Below are 20844 nucleotides of genomic sequence, written 5' to 3'. Positions count from 1 at the left end.
AAAACAAAAACAACAACAAAAACTCATTAGCCCACATCAGTAGGTATACAATAACAATGGTCTCAGGAAGGGAATTTTACTGCTCTTATGCTTTGTGGACAGTGAATGTTTCAAAGACATATATAATAGATAAAAGCTATGGAATCAATCAACATTCAGAATCAGATAAGAACTCATGGCCAGTAATGCAAGCTAGAAAAGAAGTGGGTCAGACAAGTGGCAAGGACAGGACAAGGGGTCAGCAAACTTGAACTCTGTTGATTTATATCCATTTATTAGATTACTCATTAGTTTATTAATTATCTCATTAGTTTATTAATTACCTCATTAATTAGCCCATTAGGTTATTAATCTGCATATGCATGATTTAACTCATTAACTTATTAATGAATTCGCTAGTCTATTAACATATACACAGTTTGAAGTCTACGTGCCTGGTATTGTGCTAAGTGCTAGGGGAAAAGTGGTACATGGACACTGAGCCAGGTGTGTCATGTGCCTACAGTCCCAGCTACTTGGGAGGCTGAGGCAGGAAGATCACTTGAGTCCAGCCCTTCAAATCTAGCCTGGCAACACAGTGAGATCTCATCTTTTAAAAAAGGATAAGAAAGATAGATCTCCCTCCTAAATATCACAATGCAACTAATACTTGGCTCTTTTTAATCTGGATATTAACATTTGTGACACCATGTTCCCCTTTATATATATGATATCACGTTCCCTTTATATCACATTTATGTATTCTCCTTTATGGTATTTTGTGATACTATGTTCCTTTACATGGTATAGGACATGGTATCACAAATACCGTAAATACTTGGCTCTTTATAATCTGGGTCATGTTAACATTTGTGATACTATGTTCCTTTATATAAAGAGGAACATGCTATCACAAATGTTAACATAATACAGACTAAAAAGAGCCAAGTGGCTTTGTGAGACCTAGGACGGATATCTATCTTTCACCTCTGAAAGTGGGAGAGGTATCCAGAAACCTCCCCAGAAAGCATCGCTTAAGCTGAGGAAAAAAAAAAAAAAAAAGGATGTATAGGTATTAGGCAAAAAAGTGGTGGGCGGGGGTAGGATAGAAAGATGTCATAAAGGGTGGAAAGAGATCTGAAGGGGAAGGAAAGAAAATGTTGCAGGCAGCACAAATAGTATGTGCAGAGGCCCAACCAGAGGAAAAGCAAGATAATATATTTGGGAAAACTCCAAGAAAGAACCTTCTAATAAAAGTAAGACTTATGATACAGAAACAACAGCAAAAAATTGAAATTAGGCATATCTAGAAAAACATCTAAATAACTAGGAATGATCAATTTAAAATAGAATAAAAGAGAAAAAGATCTAATTCTCATTATTAAAAATAATTTCTAAAAAACTAAGAATAACCTCAAATATGTGAGACCTTTGAGAATCAAACACAAAATTTTAATAAATCTTGAAAATAGAAAGAAATGTAGAAATATATGTATCTGGCCAGGCGCGGTGGCTCACGCCTGTAATCCCAGCACTTTGGGAGGCCGAGGCAGGTGGATCACCTGAGGTCCGGAGTTCGAGACCAGCCTGACCAACATGCAGAAACACCGTCTCTACTAAAAATACAAAATTAGCCGGGTGTGGTGGCACATGCCTGTAATCCCAGCTACTCCGGAGGCTGAGGCAGGAGAATCGTTTGAACCTGGGAGGTGGAGGTTTCTGTGAGCCAAGATCGCGCCATTGCACTCCAGCCTGGGTAACAAGAGCAAAATTACGTCTCAAAAAAAAAAAAAAAACAAGAAAGAAAAAAGAAATACATGTGTCGGGAAGAGAAAATTCAAGAGTATAACAATGTCAACTCTCCTCACTTTAATATACAATCACTGCAAAACCAATGAAAACCCTAACCGGACTTACAGTTAACTTAAAGAAGTCTATGGGTCCAGTTCACGTTGAAGATAAAATACACAGGAATAATCAAGAAGTGTGGGAAACAAATAACAAGGATGAGAGGTTTGCCTTTTAAAATATAAATTTCCTATAAATTATAGTAGATGAAACAACTTGATTTTGACAGGGGTTACCAACAGAACAGAGTCCATAGCAATGAACAGTGTTTATATAGGGATTTATTCTAAGCGATAGGTAGCTATTCAATAAATTGGATAGGTAAACTTATCCAATTTAGGTAAACTTATTCTAGGTGATAGGTAAGTATCCAATAAATTATAATGGGAATTTTAGTTTTCATTGGAAAAAATTATACCTTAATACAAAAAATAATGAATCCAGAGTAGACTGATGATCTAAACAAAAAGCAAACATAACTTTAAAGCTACCCAAAAAATGTCCAATTTAAAAACATATTAGGCTGCAAATGGTCATTTTCAGAAAGACACAAAATACAGAGGGTTTAAATAAGAGAACTTGGGGATTTTTTTCTATATAGAAATTAAAGTTGCATACACTAAATGCTATAAGTAAAAATGACACGTTAAAAATTAGTTGAAGATATATGCAAAATAGGTTTGTGTGCTTACACACAAGTTTTCAACCCTACGACTCAGTAAGAAAAAAAAAAGCCTACACAATAGAAAATTAGGCAAGAAATATGAACAGTAAATTCCCAAGAAAATTACAAAGAGCCAATTAACATAAGAAAAATTACTCAACTCCATTTGTAATAAGAAAAATGGAAAATGAAGCAATATAGTTTTGAAATCATCCCACTGAGCATTCATTAATGTTGTTGATCTTAACACCTCCAATATGAACAACTTAAAATGAAGACGATTATACAAATTCTGACATATCTGCACACACGTAAAACAGTCAAAAATTAATAATGATTCATATATGCAGGGGAAAAAACTTGAAAATGTATACATAACCACACATAAAAATGCTTACCAAAAACGTGGTAAGATCTATACTGGAGGAGGAAAAGGATATGAGGAATCAATAATCAGGACTTCTATGTTTTACTCCATATTCTTCAGTATTATTTGAATGTTTCACAAGAGCATATTTGTGTATTAATTGATACTTATCAATTAAAACAAAATGAACATTATGTACTAGGCGTCAGGCCTTGCTCTTACCACATGAAAACACTGGTACCTGCAAGCTGCCCCACTTCATTCCAGGAATTAGTAAAGAGACAGTTGAGATGTACACCAAGAGCACTGGTGACCTCAAGCCAACAGAATTATAACAAAATCTCTCAGTCTCTTTCGCTCTATGTCAGACATAACCAACACTTCTGGGCAGTCCTGCTTGATAATCTTGCTGAAATTATCTATTTTAGGAGACCAATCGGCTTACCTGGCATCACCCAGACACCTCCCTCTATCCCCAACACATACTCCCCACTATCGAACTTGGCAGGAAATCCTATCCCGAAGTATTACTTTTCCTTACATTTCCACCAGTCCTCACTTCTCATAGGCCAAACTCTGTTTTTAAACTCTATGCCAAGTAGTCTCACCAGTTGTATACTGTAATCTCTGACCTTTCTAATCCCTCAAATATTCTCAAAACCTGGCCCTGAATGTTCAAAAACATCTCTCATACTCTTATTAGGATTGAATCTAAAAAGGCCGAGCGCAGTGGCTCATGCCTGTAATCCCAGTACTTTGGGAGGCTGAGGTGGGTGGATCACCTCAGGTCAGGAGTTCGAGACCAGCCTGGCCAACATGGCAAAACCCTGTCTCTATTAAAAATATAAAAATCAGCCGGGTGTGGTGGTGGGTGCCTGTATCCCAGCTACTCAGGAGGCTGAGGCAGGAAAATTGCTTGAACCTGGAAGGTGGAGGTTGCAGTGAGCTGAGATCATGCCACTGCACTCCAGCCTGGGCAACAGTGTAAGACTCCGTCTCAAAAAAAAAAAAAAAAAAAAAAAGGATTGAATCTATGGTGTCAATTCTTCACCACATATTTCTTTTATTGCTGTCTCAACCTAAACTACCTCTCCCTAAGAGATTTCTTGGTATCATTATATATATGTGTATGTCTTATATATTATATATACATATATGTCTTATATATTATATATACATATATAATATATATACTATATACACATATATAATGATATATATATAATACACACACACACACACACACACACACACACATATACACACGCACCACTGACATTTGTTCAAAATGTTAGCTTTTTAAAACAGTCTTATTTGTCCCACTCTTTCACTCTTTCCATTAAAAATTCCTGGCTGGGCCCTCTCTCTTTTACACTGAAGCTACTAATAGGGAGGTAAGGAGATGTGATGGGTTGAATCATGTCCCTCTCACCCCCGCAAAAAGGTATGTTGAAGTCCTAACCTCTACTATTTCAGAATGTGACCTTATTTGGAAACAGCATTACAGATGTAATTCAATATTATGGGTAGGCCCCAATCCAGTATGACTGATGTCCTTTTAAGAAGATGGCCATGTGAAGATAGAAACACATAACATCATGTGACAACGAAGTCAGAGACTGGAATTACGCAGCTGCAAGACAAGAAATGCTAAAGATCACCAAGAAACCACAAGAAAAAGGCAAGGGAGGATTCTTTTACAGGTTTCAGAGGGAGCATGGCCCTGCCAACACCTTGACTTCGAATTTCTAGTCTTCAGATCTGTGAAATGATAAATTTCTATTTTAAGCTATGTACCTTGTGGTATTTTTGTTACAGCAGTCCTAGGAAACTAATACAGGAGTCAACCCTAATATAAATGTGTTTGTTTCTGAAACTGCAAGAAAATGAAACAAATGTCCAATTCAAGAAAGCTCTTTATAAGCCAGAAGTGTTTAGTGATAATGATCAAAATACACTTACATAATTCAAAGAACGTGGTTTTCCTAATACTCATTTCTAGTTTTATCACTTATTGAAAAATGGGATATATTCTGCTCTGATATGGATTTCATAACTTATCTAAAAGATCAGTGCAATTGGAAATTTTCTAGGTATGCAGGATATAATAATGAATAAGAAAATGTCACTACCCCAAGAAGTTGAATATTAATGGAAATGGCCACTATGCTTCAACACTAAATGTAGTAATTAATTTTTGACAGATATTTATTATGATACAGAATTATTTATTCCTAGTTTATTTATAAGTTTGCTTTCCAAGGTAGCTGCTGATCAAATGCCTTCTTGGCATTTCTAGAAATGATATTTTTTAATCCTCTGACTTTTTAAATGGAAAGAGTATAGTAATTTAATTGTAATATTAAATATCCCACCATAAATCTTAGACTATCTGATAATGGTGTTTAAATCTTTAATATGGGCTACATCCACTATATTAATTTTAAGACATGTATATAGATTTATATTTGTTGTGTAACTGGCCTTTTGTGGGTTGCATGATTCTTGTTTATTTGCTTTTTGTTCTGTTTTGTTGTTGTTGTTGTCCTTGTGTGTATGGGTGTGTTAAATGTAGTCAGCTACTTTGTAATCAGTTTTATCTAGCTTAATAAAAAATACATAAGAAGTCTAATTAGTGCATGAAATATCACTTCATCAAAGATTTGACAGAACTCACTTGTGAGATGCCTTGACTCAGTTCCTTGTTGAGATAATTCCTTAATATTGTTTCCAAAGTTTTCCAACGTTTTTGATTGAGATTGCCTATCTCTTCTTGGGCCAAATTGACCATTAATATTTTCCAGGAAGAAGTATATATATGAGTAAGATTTTCATATATATTATTAGTGTTTTATTATTTTAAGCATATATCCAGTTATAACTCTTTTCTCATTCTTAAAATTGTATATTTGAGATTTTATAATTTGCTCTGTATTATCCTTACCCAGAGCTGCTGATCTTCCAGAGAACAAGATCTTAGATTATGCATCACTTCCTATTGTTTCTCTGCATTCTGATTTATTTATATTTTCTCTTTACTTCTCTTAAATTTTTAGTTTATTTTCTTGCTCATTTCTTAGCTTCTCGGATTGGGTATTTACTCAGATTCTTACAACACAGAACAAAATGACAACTAACTTACAGTAGCAAAATCTCTATCATCAACAGACATAATTCTTCCATTAGGTGAGATAATCAAGAATTGACTATAGCATGTTAAATTCATCTGCATTCTGAAATCTAATTTCTAATACAATATTTAATGTTCTATTGAATTACCATTTTAAATATCATTTGGAACAGACTGAAACAAATCCATAACAACAACGAAAAGACATTGACTATTTCTTAGCCTAAAAATCAATTATATTTCACATTGCAGTGAGTGGTGTAGTGAAGAGGTTGAAAGTGAAGTCTATACTTATAAAATTAGACAGTGTAAATCATTGAGCCATGATTCATCTGCTTTGTCTCTGAAAATGTATTATACGTGAAAAGACAAACCAACCTCATAATGCAAATCTATTAAACCTGGTCTTAATAATTTTTTTGTATGAAATAACAGATTTTAGTAAATTTGACAATATGAATAAAAGTCTAAATACAAGGCTGTACAATAAATGCATGATATCTATTGTTATTAAGAATAGAATTAAGTACTGTTTAAATTTCATATTATATAACTACTGTCTGTAAGCATGGATTCAAATGATATCAAACGACATTATAATTAATAGATTTAGAATTAAAAATGCCTTCTGTAGCACTTTCTTCTTGAAGGCAGCTCTTAGCACAGGTGTGCAAATCCAATGATAAATTTTTTAACAAAATTCTATACCATGAATTCAGTAAACTAAGTTACTAAAACCTTATATTCTCTAATATATTTAATTCTAAATATTTTATTTCTCTATGTCAAGGTTATTTTTTTTCTAAATTTGAAACATATATATTGAGGCTTTTTCCCCAAACCTTTGGTTTATTTCTGCCTGAAGAAATACCACAATGAGATATCATCTCACACCAGTTAGAATGACAATCATTAAAAAGTCAGGAAACAACAGATGCTGGAAAGGATATGGAGAAATAGCAATGCTTTTACACTGCTGGGGGAGTGTAAATTAGTTTAACCACTGTGGAAGACAGTGTGGCGATTCCTCAAGGATCTAGAACCAGAAATACCATTTGACCCATTACTAGGTATATACTCAAAGGATTATAAATCATTCTACTATAAAGACACATGCACAAGTATGTTTACTGCAGCAGTATTCACAATAGCAAAGACTTGGAACAATCCCAAATGCCCAACAATTATAGACTGGATAAAGAAAATGTGGCACATATACACTACAGAATACTATGCAGTCATAAAAAAGGATGAGTTCATGTCCTTCACAGGGACACAGATGAAGCTGGAAACCATAGTTCATAGCAGACTAACACAGGAACAGAAAACCAAATACCACATGTTCTCACTCATAAGTGGGAGTTGAACTATGAGAACACATAGACACAAGGAGGAGAATATCACACACTGGGGCCTGTTGGGGGGTGGGGACTAGGGGAGGGATAGCATTAGGAGAAATACCTAACGGAGATGACGGGTTGATGGGTCTAGCAAACCACCATGGCACGTATATACCTATGTAACAAACCTGCACATTCTGCACATGTATACCAGAACTTTAAGTTAACAATAAAAAGAAAGAATTAAAAAAAGAAATACAAGTGTTGCACACACAGTCAGAATGTCTTAGGTTCATATATTGGTTCCTCTATTTACTTCTGTGTGACCTTAGACACACTACATCTGAGTCTCAGCTTCCTTGTGTTATAGGCTTCCTTGGAAGAAAAACTATGATAACGTATGTAAAGAACTAAGAAGAACATTTAGCACACAGAGGTAATTGAAGCTACTGCTACTAAAGAAAAAAAAATTAAAATTATCTCATCATTTTACAAACATGGAATATAACTCTTTGTGTATACCTCTTGGATATATAACTTGATTTCATTCCTGAAAAAAGCTGTCCTCAAATATTCACGATCTTATAAGGTAATGTTCCTTAAATTTCAGATAGAAGTCTACATCACTCATACGATTGCTTACTTTGTATTTTCCAAGATCATCCCTATTTTTCCTCTATCTTTACCTATAACAATATTCATATGTGCTACTTAGAGGTAGTACATATGTTACTATATACCTATATTACATATATTACATTGAGTAATATATGTACATCTATTATGCTGAGGGCCTAACAGAAGCTTACGATTTCCAAAATCTTCTAAAATGCATGAACAAATGTAGGTATTCCACGCCAATTAACACAAATAGGTTTGTTCTATGCCTCTGTCATAAACATCTTTAAAAGGCATAACTGTAACTGATGATAGGACAAGTGATTAATGCATGCTATTATCTCAAACAGGTATTATCACGTTATATGTCCTAGAAAGACTGAGTAAAGAAATTTCCTTCTCTTTTAGGAGTTAAGATAGAACAAGGAGTAACTTCCGCACACCAGAGAAAATTATGTACATCTCAAAACTAAAATTTGCTCTTTAACAGTCTCTAAACTTTTTATGAGAAAACTTTTCTTTTTCTACCTATGCAAATAAGTAGAAAAAATGTTTGTTCCTATAAATATGATTCCAAACTTATTTATAATATTATATATTGCAAAGGTGTATTTTTAAAAATATTTGATTTAAAATCATTGAAAAATTTACCTATTTTAAAATAGAATTATTGATATCAGAATTCTGTCAAAGCCAATACTTTCAAATCATTGCCAATATTTCTTGTGGAATTTAAGCTTCTCCATTTAGGGTGACAGATAAGTGTGGCTTAAAGACCCATCACATTAGTAAAAAATATTGTGGAACTATATTTGGCACTTACGACATAACCCATTTCCAACAATTAGGGAAAAAAACTGATCTTGCCAATAACCACTTTTCCAGCAAAGACTTTTCACTGGGGTTTGGGAAGGTCAATTCATATGCTGTCATGATTTACATATGCATCCACAGACAGACAAGGTCTTAAGATATAATTTTAAAATTGCATGTCAAGTGAAATTTTCTAATTGAATACATTTCTCTTCTCAGTAAAGAATAAGCTTGGATAAATTCTTTGAATCCTTGTCCAACAGATAATGCAAAGAGGTGGGCAACATTTTAACCATGGACTATGGATAAGACAGAGAGAAATATTTCAATGAAGGGGTGTTGGTTGTTCAGCTTACTTTTCTTCCAAAAATGTATGAAGGATGGGAGCCAGGAAAGCAATATCCCATACTGCAAGGCAAGAGGCCCCTCTGACATCACTTTCAGATGCAAAAAGTGTAAAGAACATATGTGTGAATATATTAAACTTATATGGTTCTTTTTCATAAAATAAAAATAATATTAATAAAAATATAGCAATATAACACTATTTAGATGAAGAGGACTTGAGCCTTTCTAGGAGTACCTAGATATGTATTTTCATTCAAGAAAAGAAACAGATACACATTCAAATTAGTTCAGCAAAGAAGATGGTAAGATACATGGTGAAACAGGACACAAAAGAGAGTAAGTAGAAGGAACAGTGCACTGGAGCAGGTGTGCTTCATGTGAAAGAATTCCAGGTGATAAAGAGAAAATCACACACTGTGCAAGCCAACACAAAACATATCTGCTGACCTAATTCAGACCACAGGCCGCTAGATTGGGATCCCAGTATTAAAGCCTGTGAGGTTAAACACAACGGCAACGTATGAACAAAAAATCAAAGCAGGGCTTATCCTGTCTGCTTTCCCTTAAATATCTAGATTTTTCTTCTTTATTTTTAGTTAAATTTTATTTTAAAGTATCTGTGCCTTTAGACTTAGCCAGTACAAAAGATTCAGGTAACCAGAGCATAAATACATATTTTAAAAGTTTATAGATTAGCTTGATGCTGTCAATATCACACAGCATTCATTAAACTCAAGCAGCAAGCATCTTATTTTTCCTAGGATCAGTCATCTTCCTAGAGAGAACTGGTCTGCCTCCATTCCATTCCAACTCTGGAAGTGCTGTCAATGGAAGTGACTCATTGCCCCTCCCACATCACTCAGTGTTTCAACCAAGAGAGGGCACAGGACTGCAGGAGGGTCAGTCCAACAACTTTTTCCGGGATTAATACAGACACTGAGACAAAACAGTTCACTTTCCTTCTGAGATTGAGAAGAATAAGGATGCTATCTATATTCACAAAGGCACAGGAGTCATCTTTCCCATTGTTAATAGAGTACCACAGAAAATGGAGCAAACCCAGAAGAAACCAGAGCCACAAAATGGAGAAACATTCCTGAAACACAATCAGGCACTAGATCTAACTAGGCCTGCATCTAGTCAATCCAGGAATTTCCAGTTAGGGGAGTTTATACATTCTCTGGTGTGTTCAGGCAAGCTTAAACTGGATTTCTGTTACTTATAAACAAAATGTTCTCATAAATACAAGAGACAAAGAAGATATTTGAGTTTGTTTTGCATTTATCTACTCACATCTCATTGCACCAGCTAGGACTGTCCACTCAAAGAACAAAACCAGTTTTTCCCCTAGGGATTTTTCTAACCCAACATATGATAATATCCTAAATGATTCCAACCTCACTGATAATCATCAGTGCCTATGAAGAGGAAAACAAAAAAGAACCATGACCTTACTCACTCACTTTTCTGGTGTAGCGCATATTCTATATATACTTTGATACGGCAATTTTTTTTAATGGAAGACAAGATCTATCATTAATAATCAAGGCTAGGCACAGTGGTTCACACCTATAATCCCAGCACTTTGCGGGGTAAGGCAAGAGAATTGCTTCAGGCCAGGAGTTAGGCACCAGTCTGGGCAATATAGTGAGTCCCCATCTCTACAAAAAATTTAAAAATTAGCCATGCATGGTGACAAGCACCTGCAGTCTTATCTCTTTGGGAGGCTGAGGCAGAAGGATTGCTTGAGCTCAGGAGTTTGAGGCTGCAGCAAGCTATGACAGTGCCTCTGAACTCTAGCCTAAGTCACAGAGTGAAATACTGTCTCAAAAAATTAATAATGCTAATAATCAATGCATGATTTACATAAAACTCTCATACGTAACAGGCTTATTTTATGAACTCATCTAAGTATTAATGGAACAAACATTTTAAGAACTAAAAATATTTAAACCAATGTTTATGTAACATGGCATACTGCTTCCAAAAAATTCAGGCATAACACATAAGTACACACGAATATTGATGATGTGGTCCAAAACAAAGAAATCACAAGCACCATCCACCTAATAGTCTCAGAGGCATGATTAACAAAAAGACCATTTCAGTACAATAGCTATCATCATCTCCATTTCCAGCAGTTAAATCAATAGTCCCTCTTACTGCAGGTTTCAAAGATGAACCAAACCAGAGAAAGCAAGGCATACTCACAAATTATAAAGCATGTCAGCCATGTTGCTGCGGTAATACAAAGCATTTCTATAGGCGCTTTCAGCTTCAGAAATTTTGCTCTGACTCTTCAGAACATTTCCAAGGTTACCCCATGCTGCCAAGAAGAAAAAGAAATTCTTAGACTGAGCATCAATCCAATTATACATGACATAATATCAGGCCATCAGGAAGTACCACAGAGAGAGAAAACCATCATAAAACATTTTTAAGAAGGAAAATTTATTTGCTTTATACTCTAACATTTCATCAAGCCAGGAGATTAAATATAATCAAAGCCTTAAAAAATTAAAGTAATTATTATGTCTCAAAGCAGATATACATATACAGTTCATCATAAGGCCAAGAACAATGTTATCTTAAGATCACCTACAAAGGCTTCATGCTCTTCCAGATTTCAGTAGGGGTCTTCATGGTCTGAAATTATTGTATACTTACTGGGCCAGAAACTGTAAGAAATGATCTTAAAATAAACAAATATTTCACTCAAGTATGAAAAAACTGATAAATGGCATAGAAGATCTGGAGATGAAAAGCAAAAAAACTAAACAAGATCAAAGCTATAAAGAAGCTTACCAGGCATCAGAATACATCAATAAAACATTATAGATATAATGTTCTTTTGTACTCTTTCTGCTTATGAGCTCACTTCCCTGAAAATAGTTATTTCTACACTTAATCATGTTGAAAATTAAATATATTTTCTGTGTACTCTCTTTGTTCTCCCCAAATAATAGTAATTTTTCAACATTAAAAATAACAAAAGTCACAACACCAATAATTGCCCCCACAGTACGGCTCTCCAATGAACTTTGCCCTCAAACTTGGCTGCTTCTCTTGCCTTCTTACTTCCCCACAAGGAGATGGGGTATTGAGTCCTGAAAGCAGAGTCCCCTAGCAAATGACAGAGATGAGAAGAAGGGTCATGTGTGTTGATATATTTACTTGGGTGACTACTGACTGTATCTGAAAAATGAAAGGGTTTTGAGTTTTTAATTTTAATGCAAAAAAGAGTACAGAATCTTTCGATCTCGATTTGCCTGTGTGCCTCTAAGAAATTTAAAACTCCTGTGCTTCAGTTTACTTTATCTGTAAACTGGGAAAATAGCGTCTCATCTGTTTCATGATGAAGACGAAGTGTGTTAATAATATACACAAGCTGTTTAAGGCAGTGTCTGAGGCTGGGCACGATGGCTTGCACCTGTACTAGCACTTGAGGAGGCCGATGAGGCGAGCGGATTGTTTAAGCTCAGGAAGAGTTTGAGACCAGTCTGGGCAACATGGTGAAACCCCGTCTCAACAAAAAATACAGAAATTAGCCTGGCGTGTTAGCACATGCCTGCAGTCCCAGCTACTTGGGAGGCTGAGATGTAATGATTGCTTGAGCCCACAGAGTTGAGGCTACAGTGAGTCATGATCACGCCATTGCACTCAAGCCTGGACGACACAGTGAGACCCTCTCTCAAAAAAATAAAACAAAACAAAATAAAAAAAAAAAAAAGACAGTGCCTGAAACATGGTAAACACTCACTAAATATTGCTATTATCATTAATATTACTGTGGTTGATACTCTTTACAATTTACAGTAGTTAAGCATTTCTTACAAAAATAATATTAAATACAATGCACTTTATAGCCTTATGTTATCTACAGAGAATACTAATCCTTCATGTTTGCAACGTCATATACCTTCTTTGCTTCCAATGGAAAACACGGGAAAAGCACTGAACTCACAATTATGCAATAGTTAATAGTGTCATGTACCATGCCACACACTTGACATATATCATCTCACCGAGCTCTCAACACAGTTCCTAAGTGCCCATTCCCCAGATGAGGAGACAGAGGCACTAAAGAATTTGTTTGTTTGTTTATTTATTTATTTATTTATTTGAGATGGAGTCTTGCTCATCGCCCAGGCTGGAGTACAGTGGCGCCCTCTCGGCTCACTGCAACCTCCTCCTCCCGGGTTCATGCCATTCTCCTGCCTCAGCTTCCTGAGTAGCTGGGACTACAGGCGCCGCCACCACACCTGGCTGATTTTTTGTATTTTAAGTAGAGACGGTGTTTCACCGTGTTAGCCAGGATGATCTCGATCTCCTGACCTCGTGATCCACCTGCCTCGGCCTCCTACAGTGCTGGGATTACAGGCGTGAGCCACCACGCCTGGAGGCACTAAAGAATTTGTAAAGTTAATACTGAAGTGTTAGAGCAAAAACTCTAATCTGACACTGGCTGTTTGCAAACGTTTTCTCCCCTCGACCTAACATTTTCATACCACATTTCATCTTTCACTGCAAACCAACATTCACATAGGCCTTGGCATTATGAGTCCATAGAAAATTGCATCCTTTAAATTAAAAGACAAAATAGTGTAAAGTATTGTCAAATTAAACTACTAAATGAAAAGAAAATAAAAAGTAGGAAAACAGTAAAATAAATTATAATTATCTTCAAACATAATAGGCACAATACCATACGTATTCTATACCACAAATTAATAAGATATGCCTCTATGGAAATTTTTAATAATTAGGCAATTTTAAAACCCCTATTCCTCCCAAAGTTCTGCTCTGATTGTGTGATTAGTAAAAGAGAATATATTTACATTGGAATTTCTCTGAGAAATGCATTCAAATGTTAACTGAAGCACCAGGAAATCCTCATTATAATGGTATCCCATTTTGATAGTAGTCCTAGATCATAGATGATTAAAAAAACTAATACAAAGACATACCTTTGAATATTTTAAGACATACTTCCAGTGAAAGAAATTGATTTCTTTAGATACTTACATCTCAAATAAATAATAAACTAATAAGTGCTTCTCTTGTTGACAACAGACATATACAGGAATACCGTGGAGATGTTGTGAGTGTAGGTCCAGACCACCAAAATAGAGTATCACAATGAAGTGAGTCACATATTTTTTTTGGCTTTCTAGTGCATATAGAAGTTATATTTACACAATAATATTGTCTAATAAGTGTGCCATAGCATGATATCTAAAAAACAATGACATACCTTAATTAAAAAATACTTTAGGCCGGGCGCGGTGGCTCAAGCCTGTAATCCCAGCACTTTGGGAGGCCGAGACGGGCGGATCACGAGGTCAGGAGATCGAGACCATCGTGGCTAACACGGTGAAACCCCGTCTCTACTAAAAAATACAAAAAACTAGCCAGGCGAGGTGGCGGGCGCCTGTAGTCCCAGCTACTCGGGAGTCTGAGGCAGGAGAATAGCGTGAACTCGGGAGGCGGAGCTTGCAGTGAGCGGAGATCCGGCCACTGCACTCCAGCCTGGGCGACAGAGCGAGACTCCGTCTCAAAAAAAAAAAAAAAAAAAACTTTATTGCTAAAAAATGCTAACAATAATCTGAACCCTTGGTGAATCTTAATCTTTGGTCTGGTGGAGGGTCTTGCCTTAACACTGATGGCTGCTGACTGGTAAGGGTGATGGTTGCTGAAGGCTGGAGTGGCTGTGATAATTTCTTAAAATAAGACAAAATAAAGTCTAGCATATCAATTAACTCTTCCTTTCATGAAAGACTTCTCCGTAGCAGGTGATGCTATTTGATAGCATTCTACCCACAATAGAACTTCCAGAGTTAGTTTTAATCCTTTCAAACCCTGCAACTGCTTTATCAAATAAGATTATATAAGACTCTAAGCGCTTTGTTGTCATTTCAGCAATGTTTACGGCACGGTCACCAGGAGTAGACTGCACCTCAAGAAACCACTTTCTTTGCTCATCCATAAGAAGCAACTCCTCATCTGTAAATACGTTAGGAGATTGTAGCAATTCAGTCGCATCTTTAGGCCCAGTTCTAATTCCAGTTTTCTTGCTCTCTCCATGACCTCTGCAGTTTCTTCCTCCACTGCAGTCTTGAGCCCCTCAAAGGTATCTGCAAGGCCTGGAATCAGCTTCTTCCAAATTCTTCCTAATGCTGATATTCTGACCTCATTTCATGAATCACAAATGTTCTGAATGGCATCTAGAATGGCAAATCCTTTCCAGAAGTTTTCCATTTACTTTACTAAGACTCATCTGGGGAATCACTATCTAAGGAAGCTACAACCTTACAAAAAGTTACTTCTTAAATTAGAAGACTTGAAAGTCAAAATAATTCCTTGATCCATGGGCTATGGAACAAATACTGTGTTACTATGCATGAAAACAGCATTAATCTCCTTGTGCATCTCTCCACCCAAGAGTTCTTGGGTGACCAGGTGCACTGGCAATGAGCAATACTCTTTTGAAAAGAATTTATTTCTGAGCAGTAGGACTCAACATTGAGCTTAATATATTCAGTAAGCCATGCTGTAAACAAATATGTTGTCATCTAGGAAATACAGTTCCACTTATAGAGCATAAGCGCAATAGATTTAGCATCATTCTTAAGGGCCCTAGGATTTTTTTGAATGTTAATTGACCAATGGCTTCCACTTAAGGTTACCAGTTGTATTAGCCCATAAAAATAACAGTCAGCCTGTTCTTTGAAAATATGAAGCCAGGCACTAACATCTAGCTATGAAAGTCTTATATGGTATATTCTTCCAATAGAAATCTGTTTTATATACACTGAAAACTTATTGTTTAGTTGTAGCCACATTAATCAATTATCTTAGCTATATTTTCTTCATAATTTACTGCTTTTCCATCAGTACTTACCGCTTCACCTTGTACTTATATGTTATGGAGCTGGCTTCTTTCCTTCAACCTAATGAACCAATCTCTGTTAGCTTCAAACTTTTCTGCCACAGCTTCCTCACATCTCTCAGCCTTCATATAACTGAAGAGAGTTAAGGACCTTGTTCTGGATTAGATTTTGGCCTAATGGAATGTTATGGCTGGTTTGATCTTTTATCCAGGCCAATAAAACTTTCCACCAGCCAGACACGGTGGCTAACACCTGTAATCCCAGCACTTTGGGAGGCCGAGGCGGGCGGAGCACGAGGTCAGGAGATTGAGACCATCCTGGCTAACACGGTGAAACCCCGTCTCTACTAAAAACACAAAAAAATTAGCCGGGTGTGGTGGCGGGCGCCTGTAGTCCCAGCTACTGGGGAGGCTAAGGTAGGAGAATGTCGTGAACCCGGGAGGCTGAGCTTGCAGTGAGCAGAGATGGAGCCACTGCACTCCAGCCTGGGTGGCAGAGTGAGACTCCTTCTCAAAATAAATAAATAAATAAATAAATAAATAAATAAATAAATAAAATGAAAATTAGCCTAATTTCATTATTTTTATGTCTCAAAGAATAGGGTTGCCCATGGAAAGGGAGAGAAATTGGGGCAGGGCTGATCAATGAAACAGAACATGTACAACATTTATTAAGCATACCATTTTATATGGACACAGTCACAATATTAACAACATATATCACAGATCACCATAACAGATATAATAATAAAAAATTTAATATGTTGTGAGAATTGCCAAAATATGACAGAGACATGAAGTCAGCACTTGCTGTTGGAAAAATGGCACACACAGACTTGGTTTATGTAGTTGCCACATTCAATTTGCTAAAAAAAAATGCAATATCTGAGAAGCACAATAAAGTGAAATACAAGAAAATGAGGTATGCCTATCGCTATATCTAGAATATATGTTCACTCATTTGGTTGATTGTTCATTTATCCACTCATTAATGTATTAAATATTTATTCATTCATTAGATATTTGTTAAGCACCTATTTGGTGCCAGGAACTTCATTAGGAGCCGGACACTCAGTACTCTTCAAAATAGTCAATTCCCACCCATGTGAGCTTATGTTGGAAGTGGGGGATGGAGGTAGTGGAGGGAGGGTGGGATCCATACAATAAAATAAATGAATTAACTTCAGATAGTGATAAGTGTTATAAATAATGTAAAATGAAAAATAACATGATATGGATGAGGCTAATTTAGGTAAGGATATCATAAATTTAGGAAAATAGGTATGATCGGCTGGGCGCGGTGGCTCAAGCCTGTAATCCCAGCACTTTGGGAGGCCAAGACGGGCAGATCACGAGGTCAGGAGATCGAGACCATCCTGGCTAACACAGTGAAACCCCGTCTCTACTAAAAAATACAAAAAAAACTAGCCCAGGCGAGGTGGCGGGCGCCTGTAGTCCTAGCTACTCGGGAGGCTGAGGCAGGAGAATGGCCTAAACCTGGGAGGCGGAGCTTGCAGTGAGCTGAGATCCGGCCACTGCACTCCAGCCTGGGCAACAGAGCGAGACTCCGTCTCAAAAAAAAAAAAAAAAAAAAAAAAAAGGAAAATAGGTACTCTAAGAACTAAAGGATAAGGAGCAAGTCTGGCAACGACTGCTGATGCTACATAAAGAAAATACAGCAAAGGATCTAAGGCAAAAATGAACTTGATGTTTCCCAGGAACACCACTAGTCAGGTGAGTGGCTGCAAAATGAGAGGGAAAGTCAAGATGAAGTCACAGAGATAGGCAAGGGTCCAATCACATAGGGTTTCACGTGTCACGATAAGAAGCCTGGGGGTTATTTTATTTGCGATATTTGGGGGGAAATATTCAGTGAGGGATTTTGTGATTTGAGTTTCATTTTCAAAAGGTCACTCTTGACTCCTCCGTGGAGAAGGTACTCACTGCAAGAGAACTAAAGGAGCAACGGGGGGACCGGCTGGAAGGCAACTGTGATAATCTAGATAGCAAAATTACAGTAGTTTCCAACAGGACAGATGAGCAGCAGAGATGGCTAGTTCAAAGTGAGAAAACAACTTAGAAAGTAAAAATCATCAACAAGGTTAAATGAGGCAAAGTCACAATCTGAAATTAGGTTTCCTGCTTTTTATACAAATGAAAATATAAGAATATTTCTTAAGATTAAGTAATTGCCCTAGATGCCTGTAACAATCTTGTTTTCCTGTTGTACACACACATATCATACACAATTATCAGCTGCTGACAAGGTTACTCTGATAAAGCAAAACAAATAAAGACCCCCTCAGGAAAAGGTCACTGTATAACCCACAAACTACCAAACATCCTCCTCTCTTGCTATATGAATGATTTCTTTATCCAGACATAGAATTGTCCCGGTATCCAATCAAAATAAAGCCCTCACTTCCTTAGACTGTATTCCAAATCATCCAACCAAAGTCAAAATCCTATAATAGGACATATAATGAGATGCCCCAGAGTTCTCCATGGTGTAGCTGTTCTCTCTCAGTGTGAGAAATAGTTAAGCCAACTTTCACTTCAGGTGTGGCGCTAGTGGTCTTTGGCTGAAGAGAATTGACAGAGGATTTCATCATACTCAAATATAAAAATGATTCCTTCTCAAATTCTATGTTCCTTAAATTATTGATCCACAACACTGTGTTGATCAAAATTGATTTTAGGTTTCTGAAGAGCTGCCACAACTCTTCATAGTTGATTCTATGAGTTACTTCTTTAAGAAATTCGATCATATTAACCCACTCAACTTTGTAATATCATGTCAATTTTTAAATCTAACCTTTGTGACTATCTGGAAGTATGCAAACCAAATCCCAAAAGAAATGGAGGAATATTCCAACTCATGGATGGGGCAATTTAACATTATAAAGATGTCAGTTCTCCCCAAATAAATCTATGAATTCTATGTAAATCTAATCAATATTTTAGCATCATTTATTAAGAAACTCAAAAACTATATTTTAGTCATAATATATAAGAGAACAATGAAAACTGATTTTTACACCATATTCATGAAATACAAAGATAAATTCCAGATAGCTTAAAAAGTTAAATGTGAAAAAGTAAAGCTATCAAAAGACTATATAGAAGAATATATCTATGGAATGGAAAAGAACTTCTTAAAAAGAGCCCCAAATATAATTTGAAATGTAAAATAATAATAATAATAATGGATTTGGGTATTTTAAAAAGGACTTCTATTTAATGAAGAACATTATGAACAAGTTAAAATGCATAATACGCTGGGAGAAGATATTTCAAACATCTAAACAAAGAAGTGTCTGTACTTGGAAACTAGAAGGAACTCCTGCAAAGTAACAATAAAAAAAATAAGAAATAGAATAGGGGAAAAATAGACAAAGGACATGAATAGGATTTTACAAAAAGGAAAACCAAAATGAATACCAGGCATTTAAATTAATACTTAAATTTCTTAGTAACCCCCCTGAAATGCAAATTATAACAACCAGATATCTTTTATACCTAGACTGGCAAAATAATAGAAAAATGGATAAGGTCAACTACTGGTAGGGATGTTGGGGAAGAATCCTGTGCACAGCTGGTGGCAGTGTGGCCTGGGGCAGACATTCTGTTATGCCCTCTGACAGTACTCAGTCAAATCAACAAATGTAAGTGACTAAGTCAAAAAGGACCTCTGTCTAGCAATCCCACTCCCACATAAATTCTCACCTAAGAAAGCATGTAAGAGAATGTTTAAATTCAACTGCCTTAGTGTTGGCTGATAGTGGGTAGTAACAATAGGTCCATCATGGGAGTACAATGTGGGACATTCACTTTACACACTCCTATGCAGCATTAGGACCAATTAACACCACGTCAATACTGTTACATGAATGGACCATAACTGCCTACAAATAATTTTTAAAAAGGAATGCAATGTCACAACAAAGATAAACGTTAAAAATTGATTCATGCCCAAAATATCACTATGTATTTAACATAGTGTATATTACAATTAAATCAAAGGTATATTATAAATCAAATACATTACATACAAATCAAATATGTTAGATCAGCTGTCTATGCTGCAAAGAGAAAATTAAGAATACAGATAAAAGGGGATTAATACATGAATAAAATAGAGGAAACTTGCAGGGATTAACCTGAAAACTGCAGTGAAGGGAAAAAGAGAAAGAAGGAAAGGGAGGGGAGGAAAGGAAAAGAAACAAACGAAAGGAAACAAAATAAAATTAAGGTCACACACCATCTTCTTTTAAAATAGAGATGGAGTTATGCTATATCCTACTTACGGAATAAAAGGTTGTAACATCCACTAAACCTTTTTCTAAGAAAGATAATTCAAAACAGATGTTTGGGATTATCTTCAAATTTTCACTTTGGTACTTATTCTTTGGGCCACTCAAAGACCTTGTATTTTCATTAACATTTAATATAATGTGCATTTTTTACATATTTAAGCCTGTTTATTTTATTGGTATATTCATTTCATATAATCTTTTAAAAGTGCAGTTTCATTGAAATAAAATTCTCAAAGTTCTTTCAATGAACTGTGATGAAGTGTAAGTAATAGTTACAAATGTTTTAAAAGTCCACATTTGTTTTTCCTGTTGCCCAGGCTGGAGTGCAGTGGCATGATCATGGCTCACTACAGCCTCAACCTCTTGGGCTTGAGCAATCCCCCCACCTCAGCCTCCCGAGTAGCTGGGACTACAAATGTGCACCACCATGCCTAGCCATTGTTTTTCTAATTTTAATTTTTGTAGAGGTGGGTCTCACCATGTTGCCTAGGCTGCTCAAAAACTCCTGGACTCAAGTGATCCTCCCACCCAG

General features: G+C 36.1%; 1 protein-coding gene across 2 annotated transcripts in view; it reads right to left on the bottom strand.

The window, feature by feature from the left end:
- Nucleotides 1-20844, bottom strand: part of TMTC2 (transmembrane O-mannosyltransferase targeting cadherins 2) — a 449167-nt gene that overhangs the window by 197082 nt on the left and 231241 nt on the right. For both annotated transcript variants that reach the window (XM_008004151.3, XM_073020981.1), the window contains one exon: nucleotides 11319-11433. In XM_008004151.3, coding sequence (XP_008002342.2) covers nucleotides 11319-11433 — 115 coding nt within the window. The remainder of the gene's footprint in view (nucleotides 1-11318; nucleotides 11434-20844) is intronic.

Source organism: Chlorocebus sabaeus, chromosome 11 (genome assembly GCF_047675955.1).
Source record: "Chlorocebus sabaeus isolate Y175 chromosome 11, mChlSab1.0.hap1, whole genome shotgun sequence".
Taxonomy (NCBI): Eukaryota; Metazoa; Chordata; class Mammalia; order Primates; family Cercopithecidae; genus Chlorocebus; species Chlorocebus sabaeus.
Note: the sequence above shows the minus strand (reverse complement) of the source record. Positions and strands in the feature narration are given on the sequence as shown.